At 35.7% G+C, this 14,846-nt stretch overlaps 1 protein-coding gene across 1 annotated transcript; it reads left to right on the forward strand.

The window, feature by feature from the left end:
- The first annotated feature begins 10,352 nt into the window (after positions 1 to 10,352).
- LOC122038132 (protein WRKY1-like) lies at positions 10,353 to 13,081 on the forward strand. Its single transcript, XM_042597741.1, has 3 exons — positions 10,353 to 11,637; positions 11,738 to 11,863; positions 12,538 to 13,081. Exons 1-3 carry the CDS (start codon positions 10,877 to 10,879, stop codon positions 12,680 to 12,682), a joined length of 1,032 nt encoding a protein of 343 aa, XP_042453675.1. The 5' UTR covers positions 10,353 to 10,876; the 3' UTR covers positions 12,683 to 13,081.
- Positions 13,082 to 14,846: the final 1,765 nt, after the last annotated feature.

Below are 14,846 nucleotides of genomic sequence, written 5' to 3' on the forward strand. Positions count from 1 at the left end.
TCGGGTTCGGCGACAAAAGCAAGGGAAAAGAAATAAAGAAATAAAAAGGAAAAGGATATATAAATATAATCTTTTCCTCGCTTAAATCGGGTAGCTTAAACAAGCTTTTCCGGGCCCAGTTTTTATCCCCATGAACTTATCCGTGCGAGCTCCGAAAAATTCCCGAAAAATATCCAAAAATTCCGGAAAATTCCCTTATTCATATCCGCCTATTTCCGGTATTTTACAGGTTACCCCCTCTTTACATCCTTATATGATTGAGCAGTTTCAATAATTCCTTGCTTCACAGCTCTCTGCCATGTCTGCTTCTTCTCATATAGGTTTGCCATCCTCCGGTACATCAGGTATATCTTCCTCTTTATGGATATTAGATTTTGGAGCCTCTCATCATATGTCACCTAACTTATCATCTTTTATCTCCTTATCTTCTAATTCATCTTTATCAGTTATGACAGCTGATGGTACTCCGATGCCATTATTAGGTGTTGGTTCTATCGTTACAATTTGCTTGTCTCTTCCTGATGTCTATTATATTTCTAGTCTTACACTTAATCTTGTTTCTATTAGTCAATTGTCTAAGTCTGGATATTTAGTATCTTTTTCTTCGTCCAATTGTTATGTGCAGGACTCGCGATCTCAGAAGGTGATTGTGATAGGCTGTAGGCAAGGGAGACTTTATGTCTTGCATAAGCTTCAAGTACCAGATGTTGCAGCTTCTAGTGTTGATTTGTCATCTTTCCGATTAAGTCATTATTCTTCTGAATTTTACTTGTGGCATACTCGTCTAGGTTATGTTTCAGCCTCTTGTTTACAATTTTTAGCTTCGTCTGGAGTATTAGGAACTTTAAAAAGTCATGATATTTCATATTATAGTGGTTGTAAACTGACAAAATTTTCTACATTACCTTTTAATAAAAGTATATCTTTTTCTCCTAATTCTTTTGATCTTGTCCATTCTGATGTGTGAGGGTCTTCTCCTATTACTCTAAAAGGGGGATCAAGATATTATGTTTATTTTATTGATGATTACACTCACTATACTTGGGTTTATCTTATGAAACATAGATCTGATTATCTTACCATTTTCAATAACTTTAAAGCTTTTGTCAAAACTCAACATTCAGGAATTATCAAGTGTTTTCGTTGTAATTTGGGGGGCGAATACACTTTCAATAATTTTTCTCATTTACTTGCATCAGAAGGTACTATACATCAAACCTCGTGTCGAGAAACACCTGAACAGAATGGGGTTGCAGAGAGAAAACATAGACATCTTGTTGAGACAACCCATTCATTCTTATTGTCTACAGATGTTCCTAGTATTTTTTTAGGGAGAAGCAGTTCTTACTGCTACTCATGTAATTAATAGGATTCCAACTTCTCACAATTCAGGTTTGTCTCCTTTTCAAAAACTATATGGTCATGCTCCTGATTATTCCTCTTTATGTGTTTTTGGTTGTACCTATTTTGTTCTCCGACCACATATTGAGCGTGATAAGTTGTCCTCTAAGTATTCTTTGTGTGTCTTCCTTGGTTATGGTGTTGGTCAAAAGGGATATCGTTGTTTTGATCCAGTTAGTAAAAAATTGTATGTCTCTCGTTATGTTGTGTTTCTTGAGCATATTCCTTTCTTCTCCATACCTCTTCTATCACATGACATGACTCATGCAGATCTTATTCGTATTGATCCCTTTAGTACAGACACCGACGAAGCCTCCCCGGCGGCTACTCTTCCACATGATGGCTTCATTGAATTTGGTATTCTCGAGACATCTCCTCCACCTCCCCCTCCTACGACTATTCCTTCACCTCCAGAGATTGCAGACAATCCTATTCGTCAGTCTACATGCCCTCGTAAGTCTACTAAACTACCTGATTTTGCTTATTCTTGTTATTCTACTTCCTTTACCTCTTTTGTTGCTTCTATTCATCATCTTTCTAAGTCTTTATCCTATAGAGAAACTGTTGGTAATCCTCTTTGGCAGATTGTTATGGACGAGCAATTAACTGCTCTGCATTATACTCATACTTGGGATTTGGTACCTCTGCCACCATGGAAACGTGTCATTGGTTCTTGTTGGGTCTATAAGATCAAAATTAAATCTGATGGTTCTATCGAACGGTACAAAGCTCATCTTGTTGCTAAAGGTTACTCTTAAGAGTATGACATGGATTATGAGGAAATTTTTATTGGTGTGGGAAATATCCGACGATCGAACTTATATTTTAATTATGTTAAAGGGTCCAAAGTTAAGTTATCTTATTATCTAACAAAGTTCATTGAGCTTGCAGGAAAGTCCAAAGTTGTCTTAGGCAAAAGTCCTAAGGCGATAACCCTAGGTGGCGGAAAGTCCTAACTGCGGTTAGCCAGGTGAAAAATTCTAGGGGTGGTAACCCTAGGTCTTAGGGGGTGGTAACCCTAGGTGGTGGAAAGTCCTAGTTGCGGTTAGGTAGGTAGAAAATCCTAGGGGGTGGTAACCCTAGGTTCTAGGGGGTGGTAACCCTAGGCTGAAGAAAATCCTAGGGGGTGGTAACCCTAGGTTATAGGGGGTGGTAACCCTAGGCTGAGGAAAACCCTAGGGGTGGTAATCGTAGGTCGTAGGGGGTGGTAACCCTAGGCAGAAAGTCCAGTCGATCTAGAGGACCGATCTGGTAACAGGTAAACTCTCTTGAGAGAAGTAGGTAAGAGCGCGTTCCCCGAAGAGGGAACAGTAGGAGTCAGCTCGACCTAGAGTTTCGATGAAACTCAAAGTCAGAACCGGACAGTCAGAGGTTGTCATAATTTTATATTATATGTATATTATTTTTACCTGGAGTAACTTTATTTTGCAGAAAATAAAGGCTGGAGAAAGTTTGTCCGAGCTACCGGAAGGGGTCCGGGCGCCGAGAGTCCGGGTGCCCGAGTTGGTCCAGGCACTTGGAGTCGATCCAGGTGCCCGGAATTCAAAAGTTATCTGCAAGCTGATGTGGCGCACGCGGAATTCCTTGTACTATAACTGTAATCATTTTGTACTATTCCGGATTGATTAGTAATTATCCATCGAAAGTACTCTTACGTGCGGGCCTTGGAGTAGGAGTTGCAACAGGCTCCAAACCAAGTAAAATCTTGGTGTTTGCATTATGTGTTTTATTTTTCGTTGCATGTTTTACTCTAAACGAACGAATTAGCCACGAGCGTTATTCATACCCCTCTAGCGCTTTTGATCCTACAATTGGTATCATAGCAGGGTTACTTTGAATCGGTACAACTACCGTTCGAGCATTCTTATTCGTCACTTTTTCGTCCATTTTTGTTAAAAATAAAACTTTACGCCTTTATTTTTTTCCCTCCAAACTGTTTTTGAAAAATTCATTTTCATCTTTTCACCATTAGTCGGTATTAGCGAAATATTACATTTTCAAAAATTTGTAATAATATTTTTATTAATAATTTATTATTTTTTTAAAAAAATTAGTAAATTGCTATTTTTATTTTTCTCCCGCATTACTAATCCAAGACCAAGTCTTGGGACATTTGTTTCTTTTTTACTTTTTGTGTGCGAGATTTTCTTCTACAATGGCACGCCAAGAAGGCAACAACACCGCACACCTATCACTCTTATCCAGCGAGAATTTCAGATACTGGAAAGACTAGATGGAGCACTAACTGAAGACCCAAGTGGAGATATGGACCATAGTCCAGATCGGATTTATACTCCCACCGAAGAAGGTGTGCCCATCACCGATGGCAAGTGGGATGCACAAACAAGAAGAAAATCAAGGCAAATGCAAAAGCAACATGTACTCTTCTGTGTGGACTAACAAATTCAGAGCTTGATCGAGTTGGAAAGTTCAACAATGCTAAGGAGCTTTAGGAGAAGTTGATCAAGCTTCATGAAATTCTTTCAGAGTCAGAAAACCAAATCGAACCTGAGTTCAAATCTGAGTCTGAATCTCCAGAGTTAACCTCCGAATCAGACTTAGAAGAATCAGATCAGATCGATTTCATAGCATTGATGGCCAAGGAAGAGATACCTGAATCTGAGTCTGAATTCGAGACGACAACAGTCAAGGGGGAGAATCTATCATGGATCTAAAAGGTAAAATTGTAAATTCAAAATTTAAATTTCACATAACTTGTTTTAAGTGTAGGGAGAGAGGGCACTATAGAAACAAGTGCCCTACTCTTAAGATTCGGCCGGCACAACAGGAGGAGAAGGAGAAATCGATCCGGAAAGGAAAGAAGCACATTGAATGTTCCAAGTACAAACGAATGAGTCACTACAAAAGACAATGCCCAAAAAGAAGAACCAAGAATCCAGGAGGAGAAATCAAGGTTAGTAAATTTACATTATAAGAAAAATCCAATTTTGCAACACATGTCGGTACCCTAACTAATCCTGATTGCACTAGTCTAGATTTCTCTCGAAATTAGATATGCATGCTAATAATGTAATGAATAAAGTTAATTCAAATCTAAATAAGAATAACTCAAAAATATTTATTAAAAATAAAAAATTAACTCTTAGAAAATTAGAAATACAAAATAATATTTTAAAAGATAAAATTGATAAATTAGATAAGATTGTTAATAATTTAACCAAATCATAAAATCTAGACTTGGATTACAAGTCTAAGGTGAAACTTAAACTCTACAAATCAAGCTATAATCATGTACCTTTTAACTATGAAACCAATTAATAAATACTAAATTAATCGGTAAACTTAAAACTCAACATAAAAGTTAACTTAAAATTGTAACTTGCTAACTTAACTAATAAATGCTTGATTTGTTTGATCCATGCATAATTACCATGAATATGTATATAAGTAATTAATTGATAAATGACATTCATGATTACTAATTACTTGATCAAGAATAGGATAGATTAGGATAGATAAGGACTTAGGCTTGATTCACACTTAACTAGTTAGACCTAGGATTTTCAGAAAGAAAATTAAATATTCAATTTCTTTGAAAGACTTTGTCTAGAAGTGGTGGATGATCTCATATCCAAGAACGTCTAGTGTCTTGCCACAGCCTGGAAGTTAATCATTGAAATAAATATTTAGTTGACTAACTATAAAACCTTAGTCTAACTCAATTATAAATCAATCCTTAGATTAGAATTTAAATTGAAGATTAAATTAACCATCTAACAAAAACTATTAAGGTTCCCTGATTGAAAATCTAGAAAAGGGTGAGATGGTCCTAGATTTAAAATATAAAGTAGTTACCCAAACTCAAATTAATTAATTCAATTAAGTTAACTCAATTAATTTCAAAAGCTTAATTAATTTTGAAATCTAATTAATTTTAAAATCATAATGAATTCCAAAAATATTAATTTTTTTATTATTAATTTTAAAATCATAATTAAATTTTAAATTATTAATTCTTAGTTTTTCAAAATCTTAATTATTTTTAAATGATAATTTTTAAATCATAATTAATATGTAAGTTTAAAATTTCAAACTTAATTAATTTTTAATATATTTTCAAAATCTTAAAAATTTTAATTATTGTCAAATGTTTAAATCTAATTAAACTTATATTTTAAAATTTGAAATTCAAACTCATTGAAAATTCAAACTTATATTTTAAAATCTCAATTTCAATATTTTTAAAATATTGATAAAATTAAAATAAACTTAACTCTATTTCACACATACTCATAAGCTGAACATGTTTGATAACCTAGAATGAGTGAGATGGAAAATCATGAAAGTAAATAATAACTTTTATATATTTTTTTATGCTTGGACTCTAGGACTCTAAAAAATTTTTTTTTAGCATTAATTAAGGGGGTGCAAAGAAGTTTAACACATTATTTTTAATTTTGTTAAAGCATTATTTTTCAAAGTTAAACTTTTCAAAAAGAGAAAGTTCAATTTTTTACTATTTTTGAAAAGAAAAATAAATTATTTTTTGAAAAGATAGAAACTAATTATTTGATAAAGTATATTTAATTATTTTTTTCAAAAAAAAAAATTATTTACATAGCTAAGTATTTTTACAAAATATTATTTTTAAAAGTTAAGTGTTTAAGCAAAATTATTTTTAAAAGCTAAGTGTTTAAGAAAAATTATTTTTAAGCTAAGTGTTTAAGAAAAATTATTTTTTAAATCTAAGTGTTCAAGCAAAATTATTTTTAAGCTATGTACTTAACTAAGTTTTTATCAATTTTTTTTGCTAAGTACTTAACCTAGTTTTTATCAAATTTTTTAAACTAAGCTTTAATCAAAATCCTTTTTAAGCTAAGTACTTTTAACTAAGTCTTTTTCAAAATCTTTATAAAACTAAGTATTAAAGCTAAGTTCTTATCAACTTCTTTTGAAAGCTAAGTATTTGACAAAATAATTATTTTTAAAGCTAAAAATTAGCTAAGGTTTTTAAGTGTTACTCTTCAGGGGAGCTTAAAGTTAAATAGATTTAATATATTTTTCTATCTTTACATGTTAAGCAACCTTCTCTCTGTTTATTATTTTGATTTATGTCAAAGGAGGAGAGAAAATTCAAAATTAAGAATTTAAACATAATTCTTATGAAAGGGAGAACATAAGGAAATTTTTTATTATTTTAGTTATGCTCATGCTTAAATACCTTAATTATCTTGTTATGTTTTACTTAACTTTGAACCGTATTGCTATAATAAAAAAGAAGGAGATTGTTGGTGCGGGAAGCATCCAACGATTGAACCTGTGTTTTGATTATGTCAAAGGGTCCAAAGTTAAGTTGTCTTGTTATCTAACAAAGTTCATTGAGCTTGCAGAAAAATCCTAAGTTGTCTTAGGCAAAAGTCTTAGGAGCGGTAACCCTAGGTGGTGGAAAGTCCTAGCTGTGGTTAGGCAGGTGGAAAACCCTAGGGGGTGGTAACCCTAGGTCCTAGGGGGTGGTAACCCTAGGTGGTGCAAAGTCCTAGCTGCAGTTAGATGGGTGGAAACCCCTAGGGGGTGGTAACCCTAGGTCCTAGGAGGTGGTAACCCTAGGCTGAAGAAAACCCTAGGGGGTGGTAACCCTAGGTTGAGGAAAACCCTAGGAGGTGGTAACCCTAGGTCCTATGGGGTGGTAACCCTAGGCAGAAAGCCCAGTCGGTCTGGAGGACCGATCTGGTAACAGATAAACTCTCTTGAGAGGAGTAGGTGAGGGCGCATTCCCCGAAGAGGGAACAGTAGGCGTCGGTTCGACCTAAAATTTCGACGAAACTCAAAGTTAGAATCGAGCAGTAGGAGGCTGTCATAATTTCATATTATATATATATTATTTTTGCCTGGACTAAATTTGTTTTGCAAAAAATAAGGGCTGGAGAAAGTTGATCCGGGCGCCCTAAGTTGGTCCGGGCGCCCGGAGTCGGTCCAGGCGCTCAGAACCTAAAAGTTATCTGCAAGCTAATGTAGCGTACGTGGAGTAGCCGAGCCACGTGGTCCAGGCGTCCGGAGGGATTCCGGGCACCCGGAACAGCCTATAAAAGTAACCTCGACCAAAACTTCAGAACAACACAACGAACAACTTCCGCTTTTTCGAGCTTCTCAGAAAATGCTTCCACGATGCCCGAAAGCTCCGACGACGTTTCTTCTAGAGATTTTCTCAGACAGAGTTGTCAATATTGTTTTTATTTAGAAGTTCCTTGTACTACAATTGTAATCATTTTGTACTATTCCGGATTGATTAATGATTGCCTATCGAAATCACTCTTATGTGCGGGCCTTGGAGTAGGAGTTGCCACAAGCTCCGAACCAAGTACAATCTTGGTGTTTGCGTTGTGTTTTATTTTTAGTGCATGTTTTACTCTAAACGAACGAATTAGCCACGAGCGCTATTCACACCCCCCCATCTAGCGCTTTCGATCCTACAACTTTTGCCCCTGTTGCTAAAATGACCACTATTCGTATGTTAATTGTTGTTGCCTCTATTTGTCAATGGAAGATATCTCAGATGGACGTAAAGAATGCTTTCTTTAATTGTGATCTTCAAGAAGAACTGTATATGGTGCCTCCTCCTGGAGTTGCTCACTGATTTGGTGAAGTTTACAGGCTTTGCAAAGCTCTCTATGGACTCAAACAAGCACCACGTGCTTGGTTTGTCGAGTTCTCCACGGTGGTTATCTCGCTTGGTTTTCATCCCAGTAATCATGATTCAGCTTTATTTGTCAAGTGCACGCGTGGAGGTCGTATACTTTTATCATTATATGTGGATGATATGATAATTACTGGTGATGATTTTGATGGAATTAAGTCTTTGAAGTTTAAATTAGCTCGTTGTTTCGCTATGAAAGACTTGAGTTTACTATGTTATTTTCTGAGGATTGAGATCACCTCTTCACCTAAAGGTTATCTCTTATCTCAGTCAAAGTACATAACTGATCTATTTGAGCGTGCACGTCTCACTGACAACAAGGTAGTTGATACTCCCCTTGAGACTGCTAGGTACTCTCCATCAGATGCTTCTCCTTTGCCAAATCCTAACCTCTACCGTACAGTTGTGGGAAGCTTGGTTTATCTCACCGTGACTCGTCCTGATATTGTGTATGATGTACATGTGGTTAGTCAGTTTGTCACTACACCCACCACAGTTCATTGAGCTGTTGTTCTTCGCATTCTTCGGTATCTTCGGGGAACTCAGTTTCAGAGTTTCTTATTTCCTTCTACTTCCTCATTAAAGCTTTATACATACTCTGATGTTGATTGGGCGGATGATCTTATGGATCGTAAGTCGACCACTGGCTTCTGTATTTTTCTTGGAGATTCTCTTATCTCATGGAAAAGTAAGAAACAAGATGTTATTTCGAGATCCTCCACAGAAGCTGAATATCGTGCCATGACTATCACTATTTGTGAGATTGTTTGGATATGTTGGTTGCTTGCGGATATGAGAATTTTTTTTCAGAAACCTACTGTTTTTCATTGTGATAATCAGAGTGTTATTCAGATTGCGCAATATAATTTTTTATGAGAGGACGAAGCATATTGAGATAGATTATCATTTCACTCGTCATCATCTACAAATTGACACTATCACATTACCTTTTGTTCCTTCTTCACTGCAGATAACTGATATGTTTACCAAGACTCATTCCGCTTCACACTTCCGATTTTTATCTGACAAACCCTCAATGTTTCTGACTATAGCATCATGAGTTTAAGGGGATATTAGATTATATAATTAAAATTATTTATTTATAGCCTTGAGAATAATTTAATTTTTTATCTTTTTAATTTAGAGTTTAGATTTTTTGATAACCCATTATATAAGACTTTGTAACAATTCTTTTTTTTAACTCATCAATACAGATGATTACTTTTCTTCGATATTAATTTCCACAACCTAGATTTGTTTCTGTCTTTTTGTGACTGTAGCGTTGTTGTCTGAAGATTTTGGATATAAAGTCCTCAAATTGCATACGTGGAAGGAATTTCATTGTATGTCCTTATGCATATGCGACTAAGCTTCCTTTTGTGTTGCTGTTGGCTGTTTCTGTATCAATCTGCCTATAAGACTTGGATTTTCACTTTTCTTTTTTTTTTGTTTTTTTTGATGTGCCTTAAAATGTAAATTTAAAGCTCAATCCATCGTTAAATATATAATTGACTCAAAATGAATTTAACAATCTAGAAACTTAAGAATTTGATTTTGAAAATATACAATTGATTTATTTCTACCTCAAATGTGCATTTTGGCTAATCTATCGCTTCAAGAAATACAGTTTGACTCAAAGTGTTTTTTCATAGATTTTTGGACAGATGTCCACACAAAATTTTTGAAAACTATTTAAAATTTTCAAAGCCAAAACAATATTTTGATTAACTCACTATTGTTACAAATTTGTATACAATAATAATCTATTTGAAGAAGAGTATTCCGATTTTTAAAAATAATTTTGTTCAACCGAATTACAAGTGCAGCAGAAGTGGGTCCCACCCGTCCCTATGATCTGTCACGGTCAACATGAAATGTCGGCGTGTCGCCAAAACATTTGCTGCCTCAACTGATACGACTTCGATCACCCCCAAGTTTCCCTCGTTGGGATCCGTGTTCCTTGAATCTTGATCGTCCAATTGGAGATTGGCAACAGTCAGACCAATTACATTTCTATAGCGCTTGGAGGGAATCCCACACCCTAAAAGCAAGATGTTAAAATCGCAACAAGACAACTGACGACTGGCGCAGAACTTGAACAGCTTAAAGCTACCCAAATGGAAGGTGATCGAGCCCCGGTCTACCACAGCACCGTCCGATCTTCCGTCAACGGCCAAGATCTCCCTTTGGAACAGCGAAGTGGCCAGAACTGTTCGTCTTGGCGAGCCTCCATGGTTCGATAAATAAGTGCGCCAATCTCCGCCTTGCGAATGCTTAACCTTCGCTCCTTCACTGATCGAGGAGTAACCAAACAAAGAACCTCTCATCTGCAAGCGGTTCCTAGGGTTTTAATCCCGCCAAGGGTTTCTTTTCTCTGCGTTTTAGCTTGCTTCCGATGGTCGGCGACGAACTATTTCATGCATATTTATGTCTCGCGGAATCTTAACTTTATTGCCTAAAGCTCGTTGCATTGCAAAAGGCTGCAGCTTTACCTGATCGGTGCGGTCAAAATTGGAACTTGGATACCCACTGCTTGGTTACCTCTTTCCTCCCTACTGGTTTTGGCGTTGGGTTTTTTCTTTCACTTTATCCTGCTTTGAGTCCCTTGGATATCGTGTGTCTTTTTTAGCTAATCTAACCAGTTCAGATGACGGCCGATCAATCTTCCCTCTTGTATTGTTTCAATCAATCTACTTTCTGAGATTCAAATGTTCCTACTTGAAGGTAGAGAAAGATTGCTATATCTTGTGAAATGTGTCATTTTTATATGCTTTATTAATATCTGATTGCTGGGAGAATTGGAGAAGTCGTTTGTTTGAGATGGAGGGAGTAGAAGAAGCTACTCGGGCAGCCGTGGAGAACTGCCACAGAGTGTTGAGCTTACTCACTGAGGGCCAAGATCATCCCTTGGCTTGCAAAAATCTAATGGAAAAGACAGGGGAGGCCATTTCCAGCTTCAACAAGGTTGTTTCCATGCTTAGTAAAGAGGTGGGTCATGCAAAACTGAGGCGGCTCAAGAATGCCCAACAGCTTCAATTTAATCGTAGCATTTTCTTAGATCCCACAGCAATATCTAGAGCTGACCTTTCTCCACTATTGCTCCAATTCCTTCCAAGAGACCTATCACAAAAACCAGCCATTGACTTTAACTCCACTGCTAAAATTGCTTCACTAACCCCCTCAAGGATGCTTCCTGATAAACCTGGTGTAGAAATGGAGACTGCTTCCAAGAGCAGTGTTCAAGTTGCTTTCAGCAATTATTCACCAGCTCATTTTCATTTCCTCCACCAGCAGCACAACAGCCAGTTGTTTCAGCTTCAGCAACAGCTCAAGCTCCACAATGGAATGTTTGGGAGAAACAACAACTCGAGTTGCACAGGGACTGTGTCATCTTCTAAGTCCTTTTTGTCATCCCTGAGCATGGATGGGAGCATGGGAGGGCTGGGCTTCAATCTGATTGGTGGGTCAGAGTCGGTCAATCCAATCAACTGGCACTTACACAACAGGAGGTGCACTAGTGGAGGTGATGAAGGCAGTGGCAAATGTGTTAAAACAGGCAGGTGTCACTGCTCAAAGAAGAGGTTGGAGCTTCCCTGACATGATGACTTGATTTCATTTCTTTTTTCTTGCAAGAAGATGTTCTGATTTTGATGAAATCAACCTTTCCTTGTCCTTGTACAGGAAGTTAAGAGTGAGGAGATCCATTAAGGTTCCCGCAATAAGTAACAAGATTGCAGATATCCCTTCTGATGACTACTCTTGGAGGAAGTATGGGCAGAAACCAATCAAAGGATCTCCTCATCCTAGGTATCAAATAGTAAAAAACTTATAGTTTTCTTGGCTTTATAGAACAAAGAATTTAGTTGCTTTTTACAAGACATGCTTATAATTCAAGCCCAACATATTCTTCCCTACTTTGTTGTCATACTAATACTATCTTAGATGAAGTCACCATTGATCATTTTTCTTATTCTTCAAATAAGAAAACTATATGGTTTTATTAGCCATATTGGTTAGCCTTTTAGAACTTTAACTGACATCTAAAATTGTAAATTGCGAAGGATCAGTGCTCATAACATTAGGTAAGTTACTAACTTTCCTCGTAAACATTCACAGCTTTTGTTTGTGCTTTAATTAAAATACCAATTAGCATATGAGACTGTTGGTTATCACATGTTAGTTAAATGTAGGCGCATTATTACTTAATCTGACTTTCTGATACCAAGAATCATGAATTAAGAGCATACTAAATCACTGACATGCAAAACATTAGTCAATAATGAATTTTAGCAACAAAAATTCATCTGCATAGATTAAAAAAATTATGGAAAACTTAGCTCAGTTTCAGAGTAATATCTTCAAATAAATGATATTCTATCCTCTGAAATGTTGTACATTCAGCTCGATTTGACATCAAATGCCATGTCATTTGCTTCTTCAATGAGATCATCTGCCATATTTGTCTGTCTTAAACCATGCAGAGGATACTACAAATGCAGCAGCTTGAGAGGCTGCCCAGCAAGAAAGCATGTAGAGAGGTGTGTTGAAGATCCAACAATGCTGATTGTGACATATGAAGGGGAACATAACCATGCCAAGTTATTAACTCAATCTGTTCATGCATAGATGTTGATCAAAGTGCCAGTAGCAGTAGTTGAAATTCTATTTCCTTCAGGACACACCAGAGCAGCGTATCCTGTAAATATTCCTTCTCTTCAAGAAAAGCAAGTCATGACATAGTTATTAGATGGTTTAGGTTCTACGTTGGAATTCCATGATAGACAAGGAACGGGCACTCTGTACTCAGAGGTCCACAAAAGGATGTTTTTAATTGGTCGCAAGAAAAATCATTGACAGTGGAGAATTCTTGCAACTTTTTTACTTGTTTTAACTTTGAACTAGTTTAGTTGTAAAAGAAAAGGCAAACTGAAAATTGTAGAAGGGAACTGATAATGAAGAGCTAAAAATGTCAAAAACACTTGTGTTTTGGCTTAAACGAAAGGAAGAGTTATTTTTGTATATACCTGAATGAGTTTATTTAAGGCTACTTCATTCCTGCTTGTGCTTGCCTAATTCAATATGTTATTTATCACAAGATTGATTAAGTGCCCACTGTGCAATTTGAGCAGCCAGTGCCACAGCTAAGAACTTAACCTTTGTTGTTACAATCCCTGTGATTTCAGCTAGAAAAACTGATGCGATAAGTCAGCTTCAATTCCCACCATTATTTGCCGTTCAAAAAAATGGATTGAAATAGCAAATGATTAGCAAAGATGTAACATGGAATGAGTGCATTCAACTGTGAAGTAGGACAAAGCATGAAAATAGGAAGTACACAATTATAATATAAGTGTTACAACATTTATACCGATGACTGAAGTCTGAAGTCTTCCATAATCTCATTGGTTATTCTTTTATTTATCTTATCGTAAATTGCATCGATCTTTTGAAAATAACAGTACGTTCAACTTTTCTTGAATAAAAGATCAAAAACAATGAACAGACCAATCCAAGATCCCAGTGCGCTGCTAAGGTGGGTCGATAACCATTGAAACACGTTTTCATGATGTGTCTTCAACATTATTATCTCCGTCCTCCCAACATCACTTGCATACTCGATCTCCACAAAGATATGTGTTTTCCATGTAAATGGGTGGATCTGGTGCTTGTTGTTGGAAGGTGGTGGACTCTCAAATAATTTTATAAGAAGAGAAGAGTTGTAATATAAAGATTTATGTATAAAGCTGACTTGTTCAATAGAAATCTCTAGATCATACATCATTAATTAGATCCATGCATATATTCTATTTAGGTATATAAATTCAAGATTCATATATTATTTTGGTTCATGTACATCAAGCATTTATTATACTTCATATATATTCAAGTTTAATTCAACTTCTAACATTTTATTTTAAACTTGAATATTTCTTTGTAGCAAAAAGATAATTATGCTTATCTTATGCATCTTTCACAACCTTCCTCAAGTTATGTGAAGGGAGGTAAATCACGGGATCAGTTTATAGCTGACCACTAAGTGACCAGAGGGTAGAAGGTTTTTTTTTTTTTTTTAATTTGAATCTTCCTTACGCCAAGCATGAATCTAAATCTTTGAAAAACATCAAATTTGAGTGACTTTATAAAAATATCAGTAACTTATTCATATTCTTCATATACTCAAGTTCAAGTTCAACTTCTTTCTTTACAATGTATTCTCAAATAAAATGATATCTTATGTTAATATATTTGCTATATTAATAAAACACCATATTCTTTGCTAAAATTTGAGCTAACTTATTATCATTCATGATCTTTATAACATCTTTTGGAATCAAATGAAGTTCCTATAATAATCTTCTCAATCATATTGATATAGCATGACAAGTGCAAGAACTAGCTGCAACATACTTGTTAGTTAGAGCCCTAGAGTCAATCATATGATGATTGTTATATGGACTCATTGTATCATATTCCTATATATATATAAAGACATTTATTTTGGTTATTATACTTACTTATATTGGTGTCAAATAACTAAATATAATAGTGTCCTTGAGTAGAAGGTTCCTATCTATATCAATCGATTGGTTGAATCGGTAGTGAGATGATATAGAGAACACTACTCTTAATCATTCCTAGTCAAGTATTAACATTCAGGGACAATGTTAATGCGACGAGACTAGCATGTAGGTCAACTCGATGACTTGATCTCACAAGTCATGGATATGGAGATATCAAGTTGACACATGGGTATGCATTGGAGAATGTATACTGAATGACCCGTCATGAG

This window comes from Zingiber officinale, chromosome 1A, assembly GCF_018446385.1.
Source record: "Zingiber officinale cultivar Zhangliang chromosome 1A, Zo_v1.1, whole genome shotgun sequence".
Lineage (NCBI taxonomy): Eukaryota > Viridiplantae > Streptophyta > Magnoliopsida > Zingiberales > Zingiberaceae > Zingiber > Zingiber officinale.

Excerpts from the sequence above, each read along its gene's own strand:
- LOC122038132 (XM_042597741.1), top strand. The coding sequence starts at position 10,877 with ATGGAGGGAGTAGAAGAAGCTACTCGGGCAGCCGTGGAGAACTGCCAC. Across the intron at positions 11,638-11,737 it reads TGTCACTGCTCAAAGAAGAG|GAAGTTAAGAGTGAGGAGAT; the intron begins GTTGGAGCTTCC and ends GTCCTTGTACAG. Across the intron at positions 11,864-12,537 it reads AAAGGATCTCCTCATCCTAG|AGGATACTACAAATGCAGCA; the intron begins GTATCAAATAGT and ends TAAACCATGCAG.